Here is a 22,463-nt window from a genome sequence, read left to right on the forward strand (position 1 = left end):
ACAGTTCAGATCTTTTCACACTGTCCATCAGAGATGAAAATATTTGAGCAATTTGTTAAAGTGGTAATATCATGTGCTAGAATGTGGTGTGGATTCCAGTATGGAATTCATACTGGATGGCTAGTTAGAAAAGATATGGATGCAGAAAATTCTGGTTTCAGTTTAACAAATAATCCTTTTATTTCTACACCTCATATTGAGAAGACTTTCTCTGTTTGCCACCAGCTCCTTGACTTGTCAGGATCAAGCAGGTGGGTGGTTCAGAGAACCTTATTACAGAGCTTCCGCTCACTACACAGTTCTCTCTGGTACAGTCCTTAAGCTAAAATAAGGTACTTTTAATAATTCAAAGATAAATATAGTACCTAAAAATTGCTAGGTGTCAGGACAGATTTTCCTTTGTACATTTTAACTACTGTAACTTGAACAATCATATTGAACTATGATTTGAATAGTACTTACTGTAGTTGCTCAAAATCTTATAAGGTTATTGAAGAACTGTCTCTCTTTAACACCATCTAGTACCATAGGTAGTATTTATCTATACTAAGAATCTTACTTGTGTGTGTTTTCCCTATTAGCAAGCAGATCTGATCTCCCTGGGGAAAGTTGTGTTGGCTTTGGCTTGCAATTCTTTATCAGGAATTCAGAGAGAGAATTTGCAGAAAGCAATGGAACTGGTGACAATCAACTATTCCTCTGATCTGAAGAATCTGATTTTGTAAGTTTGCTTAATAAATCTTCTAAAGGAACTTGCAGCTTTTTTTTACGTATACAAATGCAAACATCAAATGGTATTTTTAGATGCAAGTAAGATTACAGATAAATCTACAGTTGAGTTGTCTGCATGGTCAGTGCACTGTTAAACATTGATATAAATTTTTTTTGTATAATGCTGGTAAAGCTCTTAGTAAGAATTAGGAGTGTAAACAAAACAAGCATTTTAGGTTGTCTTCAATACTGGGTTTTATTGTGTGTTCTCTGCAATAGCAATATGCTAGTCTTATCTTACAGTTTCAGAAGGTACTGAGAAATGGCACATTGCCTTTTTGGCCAAAACGTTGAGTGCTATTTTTTTCTGGCTGCTTATTATTTTAGTGTAGTTCCAGTATAGTCAGCCTTTTTTCCCTTGCATCCTGAGTGGGAGAAGTAGAAGTCTTTGCTCTTTCCCTCATTTGCGTTACAGTCTGAACCTGCATCCTTCTCTCTTTTTGTATTTATTCTTGCTGTTTGAGTGGGGTGAACTGCACAGTTCCATGAAAGTAAGCTCCTGTCTTGTTTAAATAACTGACTTGATGTATACATGCAAATTAACATGTATTTTCCCTGGTGGTATCTTCTTTTAAGAAACACAACAATTGTCAACTTTGTGTGTTAAATTTGACCAAAAGTCAAATAGTTATAAAATCATAATGGAATATAATCTCTGGCATTTGCAGGATATAATCTTTTGGGGGTTGGGTTATTTTGGCAGGTATTTGCTGACCGACCAAAACAGGCTTCGCAGTGTAAATGATATTATGCCTATGATTGGTGCACGATTCTATACTCAGTTGGATGCTGCTCAGATGCGAAATGATGTTATAGAAGAAGACCTAGCAAAGGTAAATTATCTTAGTAATTCCTGCAGAAAGACCAGTAGTCAGTATTCCTAGAGCTGTACTTTAAAAGGGAATGTTTTCTACTGGTTTCTGTTGGCTTTTTTTTCCTTCTGTTTGTTTATTAACCTGAGTAATCTGCCTGAAGGCTTGACAACTCTAAGCTTGGGCTTTTGAAAGCCCCAAGGCTTTGAGAATGCCTAGTTTTAAGATGTCCTCAGCTGTGCTTTAACTGAAGTAACATCTTCATTTCTAACCAGCAGACTTGGGGAAATGATGTTCTTTATAGGATGGTTAAAAATAGCATTCTGAGTCAATAAGGCCATGTATGTAACGTAGATCATGACATACATCATGTATATCATGTAATGTATGCTAAAGGTTATACAGCCACAAATGTTGCCCCTTAAATTTTTAGGTTTGCATTTTGATGTCCCTTTGCTTCTCTCATGTTTTCTTTTCCAAATGAATTCTAATTCATGGAGACATCGTGTTCAGCTTTCCTGAAGTGTGCACTCTTGCTGTGGGGGCCTGGTTAGTTTGTGGTGTTCAGTTAAGGTATCAAGTGGTAGCTGTAAAGGAAATATGTACTTTGTATCAGGTTGGAGTGTATTTGTTCAACAGGAATGAGTGTCTGTTAGTCAGAAGCCACTGACAGCAGGATTTCTAGTGGGAGGTTAGAAATAATCTCTGAGATACATTACAGAATGCTTACATGGTCCTGAAAATGTGTGGGATAGGGTATTACACAAGGATTTAATCAACTCCTGTGATTCCACTCCATTATAACGCCTCATTGAGAACTTTTTAAGAGACAGTAGGCCAGTGGTTGGTATTCTGATGGACTCAGTTCTCTTGATTTCTACGCTGTTGTCTTGTTGGAGAGCAGTTTTCCCCTCTGTAATGAAAGACGCTGAAATCTATCAGAAGCAAGGAGCTGTAGAAGAGCCAGGCAGTATCTATGTACCTCTAGATGTTGGGTGCCCACTTTATCAGAATCAACTACTAATCCTTCTCCAGTGGTGTTTAAGATCATTTCTTGTTAAGGTGGCCTATGTGCCTGCACAAAGCTGGGCAGATGGACTCTCTCCCATAGCGAAGATGGAGATTGCCCAGTGATCAGCATTAAGATTTCTGTATTTTTAGTCAGGTTGTTTGTAGCAGTTGCTATCATTAGCAGGTGGGCAGAGCTACTACGAATCCAAGTTGTTGCTTAGCCCCAGTTTGGCAATAACTGCTTATGTGGCAGTGATAAATACCACTTCTTAATTAGCTTTCATGCAGTAACTCATTCGTACTACCACATCCCCTCCATTAACATCAGAGCTACAGTATCCCTTAAGTCTAGCTTAGTACCATCTCTTCGTTATTGTCCCAAAGCAGATCCTGTGGAGGGAGTATTGGAAAAAGACTAGCATGTGTGATTTTTTTTTTTTTTTTTTTCCTCATGTTGTCCAAGCATGCACTCATCTGTAGCTTAGGGAGTTCTGATGCTGGGAATGGTTTGTATGCAGTTAATATCTTCATAACGCTTACTTTTCATAGAGCAATGACCCTATTATGCTATTCCTTTCCTTCCTCACTTGTATATTCATCATATTGATGTAGTAGCAGCCAAAGCCTCAGTTTATCCAAGCCCTGTGGAGAATATCTGCCTCTTTACAGGCTACTAAGCCTGCAGAGAGGCCACCTGGAGACTTAGTGCCTGTGTTGTTGCTCAGCTGTGTCACCATTGACTGGGAATCTGCAAGGCAGTGACCTTCATACAAATGTGGTTTTGGCTTTTGTGTATTTGACCACATACCAAAAAATAATTTGGAGGTTAGACCAAATAGTAGACCTTGGCTAGCTGGACAAGGTTGGTTTTCCATGTCAGTTTATTTAAGTGTAGCAACTGCTGTGATACAAGCTGTTCTCCAGTGTGTTTTTAGACTATAAATAGAAATCTGCAACCCATAGGTTGTCCAAGGTCAAGCTGTTATCACCTTGACCTACTTTATTTATCCAGCTGTGCACAGTAATCTACTCAAGACTGAATTAATTTGAAATCAATATGATCATGCATGGAATGAGATGCATCTTAGCGTGAATAATGTTGTAGAGCTGAGCCGTTGGAGAATGTGAATAATACCAGGAGAGAATCTTTTCCTGACAACTTTGATTTACACTGTGAATTAATTTTTTGTTTAATGTAAGCTAGGATGTTACTGTTTTTACTGCATCCTAAGTGATGTGGAAAAACATACTAAATCAACTTCCAGTTGCATATATTCTAAACATCTATAATTCTAATGTTCTGCCTCTGTGTGACCTCGTTGTCCCTGCTTTATTTCTGTCACTTATGGACTCAGCATTTATACTCTTTTAAGACTTAGATTCTAGCTGTTTTGACTTGTTTCAAAATTATTTCTTCAATCAATTATCATTTGAGTATTGATCCAATGATATTATTGCTAAATATTTACTAATAATGGCCTACAAAGCATTTCTGAAAAACAAATCTGGTAGACTGTTTCTTCTCATCTTTACCTGAAATAAGGTGGTGTACTGCATGCTTCTGCATATCTTGGTAACTATGTTAAACTATGAAAAACCCATGTTCTTCTTGTTTAACTTACTATATTTTAGCATACCTGTGAGTATAGGATGGCAAGACTAGACTTGTATTTCCACAAAGAAATAGATTGCTCGATCCAGTTCCTGCTGGGGCAGAAAGGTATCATTAGTTGTTGAATCTTCATATTATAATTTGAAGAGCTAAAATGAGCATTGGACTACTGATACATAAAACAATGCATTTGATCTCTGTCTGAAAAAATTATACCCTCTTCTTTGAATAAATAAGTCTTTATAATTGATAGTGCTTCATTGGCATTATTACCATGTATCTTTTGCAAGTAAATGTCATAATTTTGTTTCAGAAACTCTCAATAACCTTTTTCTTGTTTTCTAGGAGGTGCAAAATGGAAGGTTGTTCAGGCTTCTAGCAAAATTGGGAACAATCAATGAGAGGCCAGAGTAAGAAATACTTGTTTTTATCGTTTAGAGTATGTAAAACCCGGTTTGCAATGCACTGTTTCTTCCTTCATAAGTTTAAGCTAAACCTTTTTCCCCATATTTGCCCCTGGTGAAATGAGTATTTCAGAAGCCCTGAGAAAAATTAGATGAGCGACTTTGACCAAAACTTTAAATAGACAAGAGAAGACTACAAATAGTTATGCCAAAGTTGCTTCATTGTATTTAGTATGGTTTCACTCAGCAGTCTCTTGTGAGCGGCAGTAGTTTTGGAGGAAATCCATAGCTTCCTTTAACTGAAGCAAAGGATGTAGATACTGGTTTTAAGCTAGTGAGTTTTCACCTTGTTTTTTTTTTATTGACTAACTACATCAAAACGAAGTGTTCATGGTCTGTTTTCCATCCTTTTGCATAAACTTAGTTATGTTTATAATGCAGGCTTCTAACATTTACGTGTTAAACTTGTTGCAGATAATTTTTGCTTTCTTCTGTTGCTTTTCTGTGGCTCTTGGAAGGCATTAGCTTTAGGTGTTCAAGCAGCTGAGAAAGTTTTTGAGTATCTTCTGTTACAGTTGTCTTCTGTTTGTGGCAGGGGAAGACTAATTTAATTGCAATTGATAACAGGTAGATCAGTGGTGCAGTAAGACTACTCAGCTGACGTTGAAGTGTCATTTATATCTGTGGGGTTTGGTTTTTCTTAACTGACTGAGCTTTAATATGAGCCTTTGTTTCACACCAGGTTTCAGAAGGACCCAACATGGTCAGAAACTGGAGACAGGTATTTACTAAAGCTCTTTCGAGATCACCTTTTCCATCAGGTGACAGAAGCGGGTACTCCTTGGATTGACCTCAGTCACATTATCTCATGTCTTAACAAGGTACACTGTACTTTGGTTAGCTTTTAAACATTTGTTAGTGTTCTTTAACAGAGTATTCCACTGCAAAGCAAGCTGACATTGCAAGGTTAATGCCGTTGGTTTAGCTGGCGGTTATTTTTCCCATTTCGGATTAAAACCATGTATTCACTAAGCTAATATTCCAACATCTATGGCTATTTTAAATAAAATTAGTACATGAATATTAAAAATTTGTTAATATAGCATGAGCTACAGTATTAACTTTTCATCCTAGAATGCATTGATTACTGTGGATAAGCAATGCTGGTCCCTTTATGCTACTCTGGTCTTTCAACACAGCATAAAGGATCCATAATACTCCTTTAACTGGGGAAGGTTTCTGCTGATAGTTATCACAAAGGATGGTCATAAGGCAAGATCCATTCCTAAACTGTGCTGACTAGAGTAGGAGACAGGAGGGAAACTGCAACAGAAATTTGTGCAAAATCCTTACCGTCTAGGACAGTGCTGGAAAATTTCTGAGACTTAAAATGTTAAGTCCACTTCTGTAATAACTTCCCTAGCCTCCCCAGCCCTTTGTTTTCCAAGGTTGACTTAACAAAGCTATTTGCAGTTTTCTAAGAGCTGCACCACTAGCAAAATTTTATCTGAGCACTCTCATGATTAATAGCAGATGTGTGAGAGACCACAACATCTTCAGTAGATGAAGAACATGTCTTGTTCCATAAATAAAGAAGTACTTGAGCTGATTATTTTTTTATTGGTAGATCAGCTTTCAACTTACTTTATATTGTTTTGCCAAGCTTCACTAATTCATGGGAGACTATAAGATGCTGCTACTTTTTTTTGTTGTTGTTTTTGTAGCTGCTTGGTAATTTCACTTGCTCTGTAGAAAATGGTGATGCAGACACTGACAATACAGTTTTAGTGCCCAATATTTTCTTTTCTAGGATTAGGATAGCCAACTTTCCCTTCCAAAGAAAATGGAATATGTTCAGATCCTTTGACGTGTAATAACTGTACAGTTAAATCTTTTTTTAAAATTGTCAGGGTTTCTAACCTCCTATTAGACCACTGCTGTGCATTTTTTAACCTCCTTTTTATCTTTCTGGTTGGTGTCTGTAATCACTTTAAAAAGGACATTAAAGGGATTGAGGCTAAATCAAAAAGAAAGCATGTTGACATTCAAGTAGGCATTGAAATGCCATCATGATTTGAAAGCAGTGACTCATACAGTACTGTAGCAAGAGGGGACAATCCTGAATTCATAGGTCAGGTAAGAGACAATGTCAAAGAATGCCTTGTTCTATAAATGTTCATGGCTTCCCTTTTTAAACAGAGGCTCTTCTCTTTTGTGGTTGTGGGCTCAGCACACAAAAAATGCAAGGCTTACAGAACTCTCCTTTGGAAATACACTCTAAAAAGGGATTCAGAAATACAGAAGTACTAGAAAAGTTGTATGGACTTTACTGCTACTTGCCAAAAGCATTCTTTTTGAATTAAAGCTACTCTGTTGTTAAAAATAAAACAACAAACAACAAACCTTTCTTTTCAATGGGGTGTTTTGAGCATCTTTGCAGCTGAGAATACTGATTTATGCCTCCACAGGGCGAGAGGAAGATAGCCATAAATATTGATGTTTCTAGTTAGCAGTGCGGCTTTCTTAATACAGGTTTTCCATGTCCTACATTATTAAGGTAATTGATTTGTTGTATGATGCTAATGGGAATGAACAGGGGTCAGTATTTCACAAACACCTTAATAGTGTTAATATTTTGTAATGGATGTTGGAAGACACTGGTGGTTTTTTCCTACTCTACAAAAATTAGAAGCTAATTGGCTTGTTTTTTGTCCTTCTGAAACTGTTTGCAAAGCAGGAGCTTTAAAATGTGGAGGTTCCAGCTTTTAATGTTACGCCCAAAACATTACTTTAGATGACAAATGCAAGAAATTTCTAACTCGCTGTCACAGCAGCTAATGTCACATCTCTGTGACAAATGTAATTGGTTTTCTATTCAGTACAACATTTTATAATACATGTATTTGAACCTGCTGGGGTTGTATTTCCAAAGAATGGATTGGTAGTGTCATATCTCACTTGTCTCTGCCCTGCCTTTGTATTGGAATAAGGAAGACTGTGGTGGAAATATCAACGTATTGACTAAAACAAAACTACAGAAGTTCTGCATTATAAGAGAGTCTAGCAGTTCTCTACCGATGAACATTTCTTGCAAAGTGAGAAGAACATAGGAAGCACTAATGTAATGGGCTTCAGCATGTAAAGCAGGATATTCCTCTGTTAGAAATTAGGATCTAATGGTATATAATAAATAAGGAACATATTAAATTTGAGAAGTCAGAACAAAGCATGAAAAGAAATGTGGAACAAATGTTGATCTTCAACCTCAAATTATCCATTTGGTTATGGATTACACCAAAGTAATTTTTTCTTTCTAAGGGATGAAATGTACCATACAGCTTAGGAGCTATAGGAACTAGTTTGTTCGCAGTACTACCAAAAAAGTGAGGATTGGGTTTCTACCAGACTACCTGGGGCTGATCCATTGGTTATCTCATTTTAGAGTGGTCAAGAAGTAAATTACCTACCCTACATTTAGGCTTGTGGATCTTACGTGCAAATGTAATGTCAAATTTAGTTTTGTTCTTCAGGAGGTACATGAAAATTCGGCCTGGCTTTCTACACAGGGAAATATAGCATTGCAGGATTATTAGCTTTGGGGAAAGGGAAGAAAACAATTGTTGTCTAGTCCTAAGGTCTGGAATGTCCCTCAGGTTAAGACCAAAATGTCTCAATTTTTTGGCAAGGATGTTGTTGTGGTGCAATTCAGATCCTTCCTTTGTGTCCTGTTAGCAGATTTGAACTGCACCATAACAATGTACTTGCCAAGAAATTGATTGCTTTTGTTGTTGGGGAAATGTTTTGCCATTTCTTTCACACTTCTTTTATTTTATCTTTTGCATTCTTGTTACAGTTAGATGCTGGTGTGCCAGAAAAAATAAGCCTCATTTCCAGAGATGAGAAGAGTGTACTTGTGGTAACTTACAGCGATTTAAAACGCTGCTTTGAAAATACTTTTCAAGAACTGATTGCAGCCGCAAATGGTCAGTTGTAGTATTTGCTGAAAGCATGCAGGACATTGCTGAGGAACTTAACCAATAGCAAATTGCACTACAGCTGAATTGTTGTTGTCATCTCATTTCACATTTGGGAAACAAACAGGAGATGAGCAAAGCTGCTTGCACTTCAGTCAGGTACACTGTTACTTGAAGGGAAGAATGTTTCACTTATCCTAGAGCTAAGGCTGCCATTGGAGGCTTTATCTGTGAAGAATTTATTTTAGATTAAGGAACACATCAGGTGCATGATGTTCCTACTTTTATTTTTTCCACTTGTATATGCACTAATTTTAATTTTTTTAAGACTTTTCTGATCTCTGAAGTTTTGCCACATTGTATACTTAAGGGAAACTCTTTGCAAGGACATTTCTGGGATACATTTTTGTCACTGAGGATATAGCAAAATTTATTCATTTTTGATATTATTTGCACCCAGAATAGCATAAAGGACCAGGTAAATAATTTAATAGAAATTTCGTTCTATTAATGACCGTTTAGTTCGTAACCTCTGTAAGAGTGTGTTGTATGCAAGCTCTGTATGCCACCCACTGTTAGCTCAAAGAAATGTGAGAAGAAGAAACATTTTCAAACCAGTCAAGTGAAGTATTGGTGAATTGACAAAAAAGGAAAGAAAGTCCCCTGTCATTTGATTTAAACTTTGTCTAAGTGAAGTGACGAAAACAGCATAATGGGAAACATCTATAATTTAAGGAGCATACCAAACTTGCTCTAAACACAACCAGCGCCTTTTAAAAACTGTTTGTACGTTTTCCTGGTAGTCAGAAGCATTTACATTTATGCAATTTTTTTAATAGATTTTTTTTTTAAAGAAATTGTTTAAATGCCTGAAGTTTCAGGAGTGTATTGCTTTAGGTTATTTACAGTATAATTTTTGTATGAAGTTCTGTTCTTTGAACCACAGCTTTATTATGGTACGCTACACTGGATACAGATACAAAGACACTGTTAAAAGAAGACTAACTAAACACAGCAGTTGTCTGGCATCAAGAGCTTTTCAAGTTTTACGGCCTGAATCTGGAGGGATAATGATCTGCTGTGCCTTTGCAGTCACTGCTTAGCCCAAAGTAATATTACTTTTGCTAATACTCAACACATGAATATTCCTGAAGTAATTCAGTCTCAAAAGTCTGGAATTTTGCTCCTCAATTACCTTTCTAATTTTTGGACATGCAGTTGTCTCCAAACTTGGGTATTCATGGGATTTCTAGTTAAACACCTACACTTTGATACTGAAGACTGCCAAATATGTAGGAATTTCCTTTCTTAAAGCAGTAGTGAAGACTGTATCTATCCTTTCCCAGCACTGAATGTTTTAATAGCACTGGGTGCTCACCATGAAGAAAATGTGGAAACTCAAAAGGTCAGGACAGACTCTTAAGCACTTGCAACTGATGTTACTGACATCAATTTTAATAATTCTCAATATTTGTAGTTTTCAGAGAAGTTTTTAATATTTCTCTGTCCACTTTTATAAGCTTTAAAATGATTCTCCGCCTTGAGACTTGCATCAAGAAAAAAGCAACTCTCTTCACATCGAAAGCTTTGAAGACTAGGGACATGCTTTACACGTTTTAGAAAATGTGGTTGAATCCACGTTAGGTAGCATCAGTTGTTGAGTTTAAAAATCAATTATTGTTGCAATTTTAAAAGGAACATAATGTTTAATATTCAAACGATAACAGTTGCCAGAATGTTCTTTTTAATATAAAAGGAACAGGAACTTTGAAAAGTGAACATGCAGAACAGTCTTTTATCATTAGCTCATGTATTTGAGGAAAAGAGCAGCTGTCTTTTCTATGTTTTTTGACAAATCATATTGTAATTCTTTTGTACAAAAAAAGAAGTACTTGTATTCTAGAAGAAATATGGAATGCTTAATTTATAAGCGGGCTGAGGTTTTTTCCAGTATTGTTTTCTTTGAAAATGAAAGGGGATCATCTGTTCAGTTGTGGGGTTTGGGAACCTTTGAAAATTTAATTTGTGGACCAATATTTTGTGGAAGTGTAAGGCAGGGGTAAAATAGGGCTTGAATTCTCATCCTTTTTAGACCAGCACACCCTCTGCAAGACATGTCTAAATTGCAAACCTGTGTGTATTTGCATAATGTCAGTTTGCTTCAGCCCCTAGTAACCTCAGGACTTGGTTTAAAAATAAAAAGGTAGACAGCTAATAAGTTTTCATACATAATGTCAGCCAGAAAATATTTGGTGTCAGGTAATACATAAAATTAAAAAGAAATTGATCTTTGTTTTCTATTTATTTTATTTGGTCTGTATTTGGGAATGATTTGAACAGTCTGAAGTTCAGCTTGGGTGTTTTTTTGGGGAGAGCCCTTCTACCCCATTTAAATTCCATTTAGAAGGTTGTCCTAAAGTTGTAGTTTGATCCATTCATAGGAAGAACTGTATATCTGTATTTAAAAGAAGAGTCACCAGGATGTGCCCTCCCAGATGGGAAATTTATTTCTGACCTTCCTATTTTTTACAGCTAAAAGCACAGAAGGGACAACCTTTGAAATCATCTGATGTTGGTCATTTTAATTTTTGTACCTGTTTTAAATTCTGTTGCTGTATTTACTATATTGTAAATATTTTGTTGAGGGTACCTATGTATTTTTGATTTGCCCTTGTTTCAGTAATTCAGGTGTCAACTGCTTCCCCTAAAAAGCACCAGTATGTTAAGTTCTAATGTCATGATCCCAGTATGTGTTACTCATCTTTAATCCTGTTTTCATTGTTCATGTGTACAGCAGTATTTTTAATAAAGAATACCAGAAGTAACATGGCCTTATTTTGACAATGTGAAGTTCTGAAGTTTGAATCCAGGGGTTTTCAACTTCGGTGCCGGAATTTTATTTCATTCTGTCTCGTACTTCTTTTGTATTCATTCTGTCTGCAGTGCAGAGTTTAAGCAAACAAGAGTCACCAATTGTGTTTAGTGCTTGCCACTTAGAGTGTATTAGATATCCTAAAACTTAGAGATACTGTTCACTAGAATTGTATTAATGCACATTTCCTTAACTCCCAAGTCCAATCCCATCTGCTTCAGTTTGATGAGGCCTGCTTTACTCAACAAGCTCTACTTTTGAAAACTCTGCTCAAGTACCCTTACTTTCATGTTTATTGAGCTTTTTTTGCTCAATAACAAAGTATGTTAATTTCTCTGAGAATTTGCACATGGAGTCATGACTTCGTCATTTCAAGGAGTTCTTTTTCTGTATTTTTAACCAGCAAAGGTTAGATGATTTGCTGGTGGGATAAAATTTCCTATCTGTCCAATCCCAACCATGCTTATGGAAGATGAATTTTTGTGTAATATATGTGAAATTGTCAATAGTCCCTGCACCTATTTAACATGGAGTCATTATCCCTTAAATTGCAGTGTTTTAGAAATGTTATTATGTAAGCTGCAGTAAGTTTGATTGATGCACATATCCAGTCTCCAGTTTCCTCCTTAGTGCTGTGGAGTAACAGCTACACAGCTCCTGCAGCAGATTGCCATCCCATTATGTTCTGCTTTCCCAGAGAAAGTTTCATCTCCAGTTCCTTCCAGTGCTTGCAGAGCCCCTCAGATGATCAAATGTTTTTTAGCACAGAGCACTTGACTGAACATCTCTGTGGAGGCAGCATCTCCAGCTTCAGGTGGATGGCGTGGAGATGTGGGGATTGTCCGAAGGAGAGTCTCTACCGAGGCCTAAGGTGCTACCTGGTGTCACAGTAGCTTCAGAACAGGCTTTGTTGGGGATGCCTTGCTCTGTTTGCTGTCCTTCTGTCTGTAGTGCATCTTCTAACTGCAGAAGGAACCAGGAAGTGTGGAGGATTGGGTGGATGTTTATCCATGTGCTGTTTTGTCTTCCCCCACCATGAAACCTTGCCTCTCCCAGAGGCTGAGCTGAATTTTTGCCTCTAGACAGCAGTTAAGCACTTCTTAAATATGCTGAACCTAGGGAATGTCACCCATACAAGGAATAGTGACAGGTGTCTGTCACCTTATCTGCTTTGCTGTGCGAGAAGTGTGCCTTCTGTGTGATTATTCCATGTTCTCCTTTGCTCGCAAAACCAGCCTGTGGGATGGATGTGTGCCGGATGTTCGCACTGCCCAGTGCTGACTTGTGTGCCACAGCAGTCTTTGACACTGGTAGAACTCTGATTTTTTTTCAAAAGCAAACTTTATTATATGAATTTAGCATTATATAAAGACAGAAAATGCAAGACAAAACAGGAGTTATTCACATCTGAAGACACTTGGGGGTTCATATAAAAGTAATCTTTGTAGTCCAGTTTTCTTAAATATTTATGCACAAAAAGCATATTTATATATTTACAGTGTGCAAACACGTCCTTTTGGATGCATCATCCTGTAACTATTTTTGCTCAATTCTAGTTACAAAACAGTTCTGAAACTTTTGTTTTGATCAAGGTCAAATACACTTTACCAACAAGAGACAGTGCAATAGATACTTAAAACTGATGATCTCTTGCACAGAGATACTTAGCTCAGAAGTAGTGGTACATATTTATTTTACTTGATATCTAAGTTTTTATTTGTAAATATGCAAAAGGTCATTTGCCTTAAAGTCTGTTAGTGGGTTACATTCACAGCTCTTTAGCTGAATTCTAAGAGAGCAAGAGATCATATAACATGTAGCATTTGAGTTAATATATATTTTAGTGGACCACGAGAAGCTGGGATTGGGCAGTAATTGATTTGGCAGATATCAGTGCTACTGCATTAAATGTCCAGCTCTCATCCTAATACTGCATTCAAAGGTGAAAGGGAATGGGTGCATCCTAATGCTTCTCAAGCAAAGAACACTCCTGACCTTTCTGAGATGCTATGCAAAAGTCTGTTGGAAATGAATGATACATTTTTATTCCTGTACATACTGGTAACTTAACATGGAAATTTAGCTGTCTTCATAGAAAAGCTGCCCTAACTTTACAGGTTGTCTTGTAATTTCTAACTAATCTCTTCAAACTCTCTAGTGATCAATTAAAGTGTATGCAGTCTAGTAGCCATCCTGTCTTTTAGACAGATTCTCATAAATAAAATATAATCAGTGCAGTGTTAGAAGGTCTGTGAGGTTTTATGGAGAGAGCTTGGCTTTAACCTATCTAGCTTGTGGTTTGGTTCCAGTGTGTGCATGTTGGCTTACTGACAAAGTGCAAAACTTCAATATTTACTTGATTTCAGCAGGACTGTCCAAACTGAATTGATATGTGTTGTTACAGCCCTGGATCTGGTCTTAGTCCTCCTCTATCCTTGCCAATTGTGTTTAGCAACACATTTTAAATCCTTGCATTGCGAGGCTCCCTACTGCATCTGCCATCTGGAGCAGTAAGATCCATACAATGCCCCATCCCCAAGTAGATTATTATTCAGCTTCCCCAGGCATCAGCCTTCCCACAAGTTTCTCAAAGTAGTTCTCATTAAAAACTTAGTTTGTGGTCTGTTTCTAGTTTCTGTCTTCTTGAAGAATCCTTTATTTTCCAGCAATAGGATGCAAATACCTCAGTGCCTGGTGCAGATTCCCGGCTCTGTAGGGCTCCCAGCTGCCTCTCCCAATCAGGACAGCAGTGCTGCACCCAAGTCTGAGCAGAGGCTGTAATAATGACCATCCAGATTTTCCTGGATGCAGAAGCACTCGGCATTTTTAGCAAAAGCTATTGGTGTTGAGCATTTGGGAAAGCTGAGGTTTAAGCAATAATATTTTGCTGTATTTTGAATATGTGTGCCGCAATCTGTAGAAAAGCAGATCACTGTGATTAAGCCAATGATAACTTCTTAAATTTTATGGTAACTAAAATAATTTGGGTCTAAGTTTTTAACTGACAGTGTTGATAAGAACCTGCGTGTTTAGATCTTGGCCTAGAAGTACTTAAACTGGTGGCTGAGAGTAATGGACAACAGAGTTGTAGTCAGGAGGAGGATGGCTGGCTTTCATTTTCTCCAGCATCGCATAACCATAGGTGTATCTTCGCTTGGAGTCACTGAGCTGGTCACAGCTGAAACTGCAGAAGCTTCTTGGCTTGGTTATTCCAGAAAGCACTGACTCCTTGCTCCTGCTGGCACCTTTAATGCTGTAATAGAGCAGTGATATTGTGAGCTTTCTTAACATGTAAAGGTTTTTGTTTTAGTGACTTGAGCAAAGCCAGGTCACAAGAAGCAGCTTTGTTTATTCTCACATGGTGGGAGGGGCATTGATGCAGATGGACTCGCTCAGTGGGAGTGCAGGCCAGAGGAATGAAGGAGCCCTTCTGTGTTCCCTGTGAGTCCCCTTTGGAACAGAGGTGCTGTGAGTGAACATCACTGTTAAAGGTGTTAGTGTTCATTGTATCAGTCTTGCTGCTTGGGGGGAGTACTTGATTATTCAGCCTAAGCTCTAATTGCTCATTTGTGGCAGGTGCTGGGGAGTGAAACTTTATTGCAGAGGGAAGTAGTGGGCAGTGTCTGGCATCTCTGCTGATGCCGGGGTGGATTTAGATCCCCACATCTAAATGTTTCTTCCTAAGGGAATAGGGGTTTTTGAGCAGGAGTGAAGTGATGAAAGGTCTCAAGCCTTGAGGCAAAAGTAGAAAACTGCTATTGTCAGTGTTCCCAAAACCTAATGCTGGGATGAATTTCTAATATAAATGGCTGATGTTTGTGAGGAAGGGCATGAGGTCTGGCTATCTCCTCTTTTTTTGGCTTCTTTTGGCAGCTGCCATGAACTGCTGGTTTGAATTAGAGTTTTCCTGTCCCATAAAAGGACCAGTTATCCTTTTATAAGATGCCCTTTACACAAAGAGAGGTTTAATGTCTTCTCCGTGAAGCCACTTTTAAAGACGCTGTTTGCCTTACAGCACTTTCTCACCCATATTCAGAGATCACAGTGCTTAAAAGGGCTCTTCCAATAATGAAGAAAATTAAGGCAAAGAGAATTTTCACACCGTTGAACTTGGATTCCAGAGATTTATCTGTAGACAAAGGACAAGCCAGAGCATTCTTCCATCATTGATTACATGTGAAATCCTAAAGTAAACACATTGGACCACAGTGTCTAAAATTAGATTTCCTCCCCTGTATTTTTGTAAGTTCATGGACAATCCACCCCTCTCCATTTATAAGGTCAGGAACATTGGCAGCTCTCGTCTTGAATTCCAGAGAAGACAGAGCATCTGTTGAGGCTTTCAGAGCCTGGGGTTTTGCTTTTCATTTTGTTTTGCGCTGTTAGGTCTTTAAGTAAAACTACAGAAATAGTAGCACAGGACCGTTCATGATTACAACAGTTCCTTTTAGATGTCACAGTTTCTCAAATTCTTAACTCACAAGCCTGTGTGGTTTTTTAGGGAGTATGGTCTCTGTCTTCTGTCCTACTGGGAAACTGGAAGGTCCCCCTAAGATGTAGTGTCCCCATTACATTTATTAGTAGGTGAATGGAGTTCATGAGGAGGAGCCCTCGTGATGAGGATTGCAGATGCATCCCATATTTTTATATTGCATCTGTTGGCAGATGGAGAAGTAATTGCCTTGGGATAAATTCCGTAACTATGACAAGGTTAGTCACAGATGCAGTGGACTTTTTGTGATGGGTTTTAAGAGAAATGCTTCTGTGATTTACATTGTAATTGTGAGTCTTCAGGAGCTGGCAAAAGTGGAGTGTGCATGAGAAGTTATGAGCATAAAAACCATCATGCTTTGATCCTTTCATCATCATCAGGCTTTTGCATCCTGAGATTTTTCTTGTGAGCTAGACTTGGCTTCTGCTTTAATAAACCTTCATACCAGTAGAGCTGCATCTGTTAATTTTACCTGGAGTGCACTGCTGTACCTGGGCATGCATTCCCACAAAGATCTTTGAGAGAGCTCAAGAGATTTTGGCATCTGTAGTCAGGCTTCAATTTGAGACTGAGTTTGCAGTAAGTAGAGGCTTCTCTAGCTGTGGACTATGTTCTTGCCAATCTAGGAATGTAAATTGGAGACTGTATTTAATTGGTCTTTAATTGGGATTGTTTGTTGGAGGAAATGGCTGCTGGTTTCCTGCCATGTTCAGGACCAGAGCGAGATTAGAGGCTGGCTGCAGCTCTTGAGATGCTTGTTCCAGCTCATAGGAGGTGGGATTCTTGCTGTTTTTCTGGCTTTGCAATTTACACTGACTCAAGGGTTTGCCTCAGCCCAAGGATTTTGGCTTACTTGGGTTGGGCTTTTTCACCAATAGTGAAAAGCTAGAAAAGGGTTGCACTTGGCATCCTTTCCACCTGCAAAGGAGCATAGCTCAGAAGATTGCCCCCAAACCTTTCTACTGGGGTCTTTTTGCCTGAGGCCTTGTATTAGGAAAACCTTACTTCTCTTCCTGCTGTGCAAAATATCATTTTTCATCTCAGTGGCATTAGCAAGTCTGAGACGTGTTGCAGCCATTCATGTTTTGCTCTCCTGGCCACCACCTGGGCCTAAGGGGCTCACCAGCATTTGGGCTGTTGCTCTTTCCTATAGTGAAACCAGGGGTGAGCTTTGGCATTAGTGCCTTTCCCAAGCCAGCAGAAGTGGAAGCCCAAGAGGAGGGGCCTCGCTGGGATCAGTGGGGTACCCCTGCACTGTCAGGCTGGCTCTCTGCTCTGCTCTGCCCTGGGCCTGCCTCTCAGGCTGGTCACACTGAATAAGTACTACTGCACATGCTGTAGACTCAGGAGAGATGCTGGCTCTCTCCTGCAGTCAACTGATCAGTTTCCTCTGAAACAAACCCTGGGTGTGCTTCTGGGACAGGTTGGATGCACTGGGGTTGGCTCCTTCCACCCTGTGCAGTGCCTCAGCTCTGCCCAGTCTGAATCATCCAATGCTTCGTTAGAGCGAAGGCATCTAACCACAGGTAAGCTGCTGCCAAAGGGAGCTGAAACCCTTCCTCAGCCTGGTGCTGGCACCAGCTGCCCTGACAGTGAGCTGCTACTGCTCACTCAGAAACTGTTCTGACAATCTGGCAACCTGAACCAACTCTCTGCAAGAAAAACCAAGGTGAAGCGTCAGCACAAGAGCGAGCACAGGACAGCAGAGCAGCGTGCCTGAGATGCAAGGGAAGAAGCAGGACTGTACATCTGCTTAGGTCAGTTTACATGTCTCAAACCCCTCCAGGCTCCACCTTGACGAATTTTAGGGGTATTTATTTACTGCTCTGATTAATTTTAAGTAAAGGATGCTTAGCTAAGAAGCTGCCACTTTTAGGAATGTGTGCAGACTGAAGGGTCATTGCCTGCATTCACATACATGAGTGCTTTTTGGCACAGTGCTACGGTACCACTTGTTTAGCTTGCAGGCCAGATGACCTTGTGTGATCTCAGTCAACTGCTCTGTTTTCCCAAGGATTTATGTTCTATAGCCACTGTTCAGTCCAATCATTTTTTCTTATCCAAGCATTCATTTTCCTTCTGCATTTGAAAATCCCCCTTAAAGCACTTCCAGAGGGTTGCTTGGGACACACTCCATACATTTTCTGCCATGCAAAGAAAAATGCATTTCATAAATTTCATTTGGGGAGGTTGCCATGTTGCCCCTGTGGCTGACAGCAGCCTTCTGAAACACCCAGAGAAAAAAAAGAGTTAAACCACTTCTAGGGAACATTCCATCCTTTGGAACCCTGTAATATCCACATACACTCCAAGCTCTGTAGTACCTGCCTCCTCCAAAGACAGCACGCCTCAACAGAGCTGAAGTACCAAAAATTGGCTGAGGAGCCTATTTTCTGAAAGGTCAAGGCAGGAGAAAGGGTTTCCCAGCATTTGTTTGGAGTGGCTTGTGCTGCCCTGGCTTTGCCACGCATGAGCAGTGCTGCACTGCCGGCTGCTGCCAGCAGCACGTTCACCCAGGCCGTGCTCTCCAGCCGTGTGAGCGGCTGTGCTCTCCTACACGTATTTCTGTGCCTTCAACCCACGGCCTCTCGGGCACTGGAATCTTTCGTGAAGCGAGTCCTGTCCGCCTTGACCGCACGTTTCAGCCGCTCTTAATTGTTCTTTGAGACAATGCTACACTCCCAGCCTGCCTGACTGCAAGTCACCTACACGTTTGGCACGGGCAGGATGGCAGGCTGGCCTTGACCTGGCAGCATGACATGAACGATGGGTTGGGTCTGGGCAGTCTCCATGCTGGCTGGGAGCAGTGAGCTGAAACCAGGACACTGCCAGCTTTGCAGCAGCTGGGAACTGATACAGCGCTGGCATTGAGACAATAAACACTTCCCATTTACAGAGAGTTCATGTCAGTGCAACTCGTTTCTTAGAGCAGCCCTAGTTCCCTGCTTGGGCAGCTGTCAGGAATTAGGTGGAGGAAGATGGCCAATATATTCAAGTGCTTAAAGGCAGGAAGAGAAGTGAGGCCCTCACATCCATCTATTGTAAAGTTGCCACTTTAGCATCCTGAGCCCATGGGTGTTAAATGGGCCATGCTTAGCTGAGTCATGGAAAAGGGCAAAAACAAGCACAGGGGGCCTTGTCCCAGCTGGGGTGCCCTTGGGACTTGCAGAAACAACTGCAAATCCTTCACAGCCACTCATTCCTCCTCCCCCATTATTAAGGGCTTGTTTCCTACAGTTACCTGCCTCTTACCATAGTTCAGTGCTCTCTGGCACTCACTTGTCCAGCCTGGCATTAAATTGAGCATTAGGTGGATCAATAAAGTGCTAGTAAATCGTATTGCTGATGTGCATTGAAGGGGTTGAGGGTCATTTGCTTCCTCAAAGGCATAGGTGTGGAATATGATTGACAGTTGATTCAACCAAGCAAGACACACCTCAGCAAGCGTGTTTGCAGGGACTGGGAACACCTCAGCTACTTTCACGAGGCATGATTTAGCACAAAGACCTTGAATTATCCTTTGCCATCTTAAACCTGAGAAGAAAGGAACATAAAATACAGACCCAAAGAGTGTCCGTTTCTGCTTGCTGCCTGTCCATGTGAAGCGTTTCAGTTCCTCTGGAGCCAGCACCATCCCACTGTCTGCTTGATAATCCTTGAAGAAAAAAGAAAGATGCAGTCCTGTTAGGTGTTAACTGTATTTTACAGAGGACTCAGTTCCTCTTTGGTCTGATTTCCAGCATCCTTCTGGTCATGGATACTCCGGTAGCTCTAGGAGACAGCAGCTCTGTACTGCTGGAGGTGCTGCAGTGCACAGGTATTTAATGGTGCCTTTCCAAACCACCCATGCCTTGGGATGCATATGTTAATGCATAATGTTAATGTTAATGCAGATGCAGAGTGCTAGAAGAAAAGCATCTACACACAGTGTGAGGTTCTGGCCGGCCACCAGTTCAACCCTGCAAGGACCACTGTGCCTTTCTCACCTCCTGCTGCTTGCTGCATTCAACTGGCTCACTGAAAGCTTGCCCCATCCTCTCACCCATGCCCACCCACACCAGGGTTGGGTGTGTGTCCCATTGTTAGACATGGTTCCAGCTAGTCCTTCTGATAACAGGACTTGTTCCTACCAGGGCCCTCTGATGGAAAAGTGACTCACGATTCTCCTTTGTGCACTACTATTCAGATGAAAGTGCAAATCCAAGGGATTTTTTTGTGTTTCTCCCACACCAGTGGGCTTCAGGTGGGACTCTGGTAGCTATACTGTGCAGACCTACTGGAACTGACCACTTCTTATCAGGGAAGGAGTGTTTGCAGCCCATGGCATAGCCAGCAAGGATCTCTGACCCCAGTTTGTAGGACAGTGGGATAACCTCTTGTTGCAAGCACAGCTAATCCTGCACCTCGTATCAGAGCTGACAAAGCAGTAACCCCCTGTCTTGACTATCCCTCTCTAAATCTGTCACACAAATAAAAAGAAATGCATGGCAAACCATTTGGCCCAGGAGTCACTTACGTTAAATACAAGTGTTTCCTTGATGGGAAGCTCTTCAAATGTCTTTATGCGCTGGGGGGGGTTTATTTTGAAAGTGTTTATGTATCTGTTCAACAAGAGAAGCAGGACAATTTTTGGTGAGAGTGTGAAGTGCACGAGCAGGAAGTGTTGGGTATTTCTCTGTTTCTTTAGGCAGTTCCCAACTGTCATCGAGGTAGGTCATATAAAAAGAACTTGTTAACCAGACCCCACCCAAATCTCACTCCCCAGTCCTGGGGTACACACAGCTGTCCCTCTCACAGTGCCTGAACCCTGTGACCTGCAGGTCCCCTTGGACAGGGGCACTCCAAAGACCCACAGCAGTGGGTGACTTGGCAACTGGTGGGACACTCATGCCACTTGGGGGCTGTCACTGTTTTCTCCCATCCAGGTCCAAAGCAGGCTGTGCAGCGAGCTACCACCCCCAGCAAAGAAACCCAGTCTTAATCTTGCTTATCTCACCTGATGTTTTCAGTGCTTCCAAAACTTGAGCTTGTAACAGGAAAATTTTCATTGCACAAAGGACCAGATGCAGGGGGAGACCCACTTTCTGTTGTAAATATTGTGCTGAGGGGTATGTAGTCTTTGCCGTCCTAAAGGCGAACAAGAAAGGAAAGCATTATTCCTGGGTCCACGTGGCCAGTCGCCCCTGTCTCAGTGACAGCACGTGGTTGTGACATTAATACCTGCTGGACATTTGCTTGCAGCAGGTCACCCAGCTTTTTCACCAGCTCAGAGAACCGTGGCCTGTCATTGGGATTGTTCTGCCAGCAGTCCAGCATTATTTGGTAACTGTGAGGACAACAGCAAAGTGAGCACATGGTGGGGTTACAGCTCAGTTTGATCCAAGGCAGCACAGTCTTTGACAGCTTGTCATCGATAGACAGATACAGATGATAACTCCTCAACCTGCTTGGTTTTACAAAGATTCTCTCTAACACCATCGAGGCCTCTTCCTAAAAGTAAAATAGTAAACTTTCCACAAAAAAAGAAAACTGTCCTGCAACACCCTGGAAAACCACATCAAAAGGATAATTCAGCCAACCAGTCATACTTCCTTTTTTTCATTCCTAATTAAGCATTAAACCTTTGTATTAAGCATCTATGAAGTGGCAATGTTTAGGTTAAGGTATCCTAAAGGCATCCTAAGATGACTTATATGGATGTGTCACTTCCTTGTATTAGTTGAGCTGAGCTTTCCTTCCTGCAATAAAATATGTGGAAGAGAGAAAAAAAAAAAGCTCTTATCTACAGTCACTAGGATAATAAAATTAGTCAATGGGCAGTACTCCCAGATAGGTATGGCTGTCTCGCATCCTTTTCTTCTGCCAGAACTATTTTTTGGTAAGTGTTGCTATTTAGAGTCATGACATAGCACTGGGGAAGGCACTGCGGCACCCACACGTACTTGATTTTGCCTCCAGAGATAAAATACCCTGGACATGTTCGTGGTCCTCAATGATTTGTGTCACAGGGTGCATGTTCAGTGTGCTGCATGTGCCTCCCCTGGCAAGGTGCTCTGTCCTGACCCACCTGGGTCTCCAGAAAGATGTTGGCCATGCAGCAGCAGCTTGAGACTGCACCTGAAGGCCGGGGAGCAGGGAGCGACAGCTGATGTGGTGGTGGAAGGACTCAGACAACCCGGGCGGGGAGGCTGCAGGTCCCCGTCACCTTCCTCTGCCATCAGACATCGTGTGCAGGAAAGGGTGGGCCCTCCTTACCCGAGTGATTGCGAGGAAGCCTCTGCTGTCACTTCCTAAGACAGTGTTAATAATGCCACATTCCTCCAGCACTTATCTGTGTGCATGTCAGTAAATGTTAAACCTCGTGAGGAATGAATGACCTTCCTCCTCCCGCTCCTCCTCCTCCTTGCTCAGCTCCCCTCAGAGCCCAGCCCTGGTGTTGCACTGGGCTCGGGTCTGTGTTGCTCCCTACCCTCTCCTACTCTATGGGAGAGCCAGGGACCAGGGTGGGGGGTGCA

The 22,463-nt window shown here is 40.8% G+C and overlaps 2 protein-coding genes across 3 annotated transcripts in view; one reads left to right on the forward strand and one right to left on the reverse strand.

Annotated features, from left to right (window-relative positions):
- Window positions 1-11,419, forward strand: part of PAN3 (poly(A) specific ribonuclease subunit PAN3) — a 79,778-nt gene extending 68,359 nt beyond the window's left edge. The window contains 5 exon segments of the mRNA XM_032099506.1: window positions 582-721; window positions 1,475-1,604; window positions 4,552-4,616; window positions 5,353-5,491; window positions 8,464-11,419. Coding sequence (XP_031955397.1) covers window positions 582-721; window positions 1,475-1,604; window positions 4,552-4,616; window positions 5,353-5,491; window positions 8,464-8,604 — 615 coding nt within the window. The 3' untranslated portion in view covers window positions 8,605-11,419.
- Window positions 11,420-14,099: 2,680 nt separating this feature from the next.
- Window positions 14,100-22,463, reverse strand: part of FLT1 (fms related receptor tyrosine kinase 1) — a 108,010-nt gene continuing 99,646 nt past the window's right edge. For both annotated transcript variants that reach the window (XM_032099505.1, XM_032099503.1), the window contains exons 26-30: window positions 21,169-21,274; window positions 20,945-21,075; window positions 20,465-20,549; window positions 19,512-19,603; window positions 14,100-14,709 (exon numbers count right to left, since the gene is read on the reverse strand). In XM_032099505.1, the coding sequence (XP_031955396.1) occupies window positions 14,508-14,709; window positions 19,512-19,603; window positions 20,465-20,549; window positions 20,945-21,075; window positions 21,169-21,274 (616 nt within the window). In that variant the 3' untranslated portion in view covers window positions 14,100-14,507. The remainder of the gene's footprint in view (window positions 14,710-19,511; window positions 19,604-20,464; window positions 20,550-20,944; window positions 21,076-21,168; window positions 21,275-22,463) is intronic.

The sequence above is a fragment of the Corvus moneduloides genome, chromosome 2 (assembly GCF_009650955.1).
Source record: "Corvus moneduloides isolate bCorMon1 chromosome 2, bCorMon1.pri, whole genome shotgun sequence".
In the NCBI taxonomy this organism is placed as follows: domain Eukaryota; kingdom Metazoa; phylum Chordata; class Aves; order Passeriformes; family Corvidae; genus Corvus; species Corvus moneduloides.